The 672-nt window shown below is 53.9% G+C and overlaps 1 protein-coding gene across 1 annotated transcript in view; it reads left to right on the top strand.

The window, feature by feature from the left end:
* Positions 1 to 432: 432 nt before the first annotated feature.
* EMH_0007050 (uncharacterized protein) overlaps positions 433 to 672 on the top strand; it is a gene marked incomplete at both ends in the record, with an annotated part of 6935 nt that continues 6695 nt past the window's right edge. The window contains one exon of the mRNA XM_013497800.1: positions 433 to 552. Coding sequence (XP_013353254.1) covers positions 433 to 552 — 120 coding nt within the window. The remainder of the gene's footprint in view (positions 553 to 672) is intronic.

Genomic DNA, 672 nt, shown 5'->3' with positions numbered 1-672 from the left:
CCCCACCACAAGGCCTCAGCAGCAGCTGGGGCTCATCTCCCCTTGTTCAGATCCTTTTTTTCTTTTTAAATAATTAAATATTATTTATTAATAATATTTTTAGTTGATTTACCTTCATACTGAAACGAAATTCTGGCTTATAGCCCCCAGCATGTGGGGCCTCGGGGGCCCGCTCGTGCTGCTGAGCCTCTCTGTTGAGCTGCATTTGGGGTGTACGTACACCCCAAGGTGTACGTACACCTCAGGGTGTACGTACAGCTGAGGCTGGGGGCCCCTGGGCCTTCTCCCCTGTTCTTTCTCTGGGTTTTTTCTATTGGCAGTCCGCATGCAAATGAATTCCTATACATGCATGCAGCCCCAAACCACAACTCACACTTCACGGCTAGAGGGGGGCCCCTGGGGGCCCCAGGCCAGCTGCTGTGTGCAGCAGAAATGATGCATCATAGAGCCAAACTACCTTCACTGCAGCTGCAACTGCAGCAGCAGCAGCAGCAGCAGCAGCAGCAACAGCAACAGCAGCTCTTGCTGCTGTTGCTGCAGTTTGTACTAATGGTGCTGCTGCTGCTGACAGTCCCTGTGGGGTGTACAGCGCTGCACTCCCCCCCTGCTTTTTGTGTCTCCTCCTGCCGCTCCTCTCTGTCTCCTTTCTCTCTCTCGGGGGCCCCCTTGGGG

The sequence above is a fragment of the Eimeria mitis genome, genomic scaffold (genome assembly GCF_000499745.2).
Source record: "Eimeria mitis Houghton genomic scaffold, Emh_scaff294, whole genome shotgun sequence".
Taxonomy (NCBI): domain Eukaryota; phylum Apicomplexa; class Conoidasida; order Eucoccidiorida; family Eimeriidae; genus Eimeria; species Eimeria mitis.
Note: the sequence above shows the minus strand (reverse complement) of the source record. Positions and strands in the feature narration are given on the sequence as shown.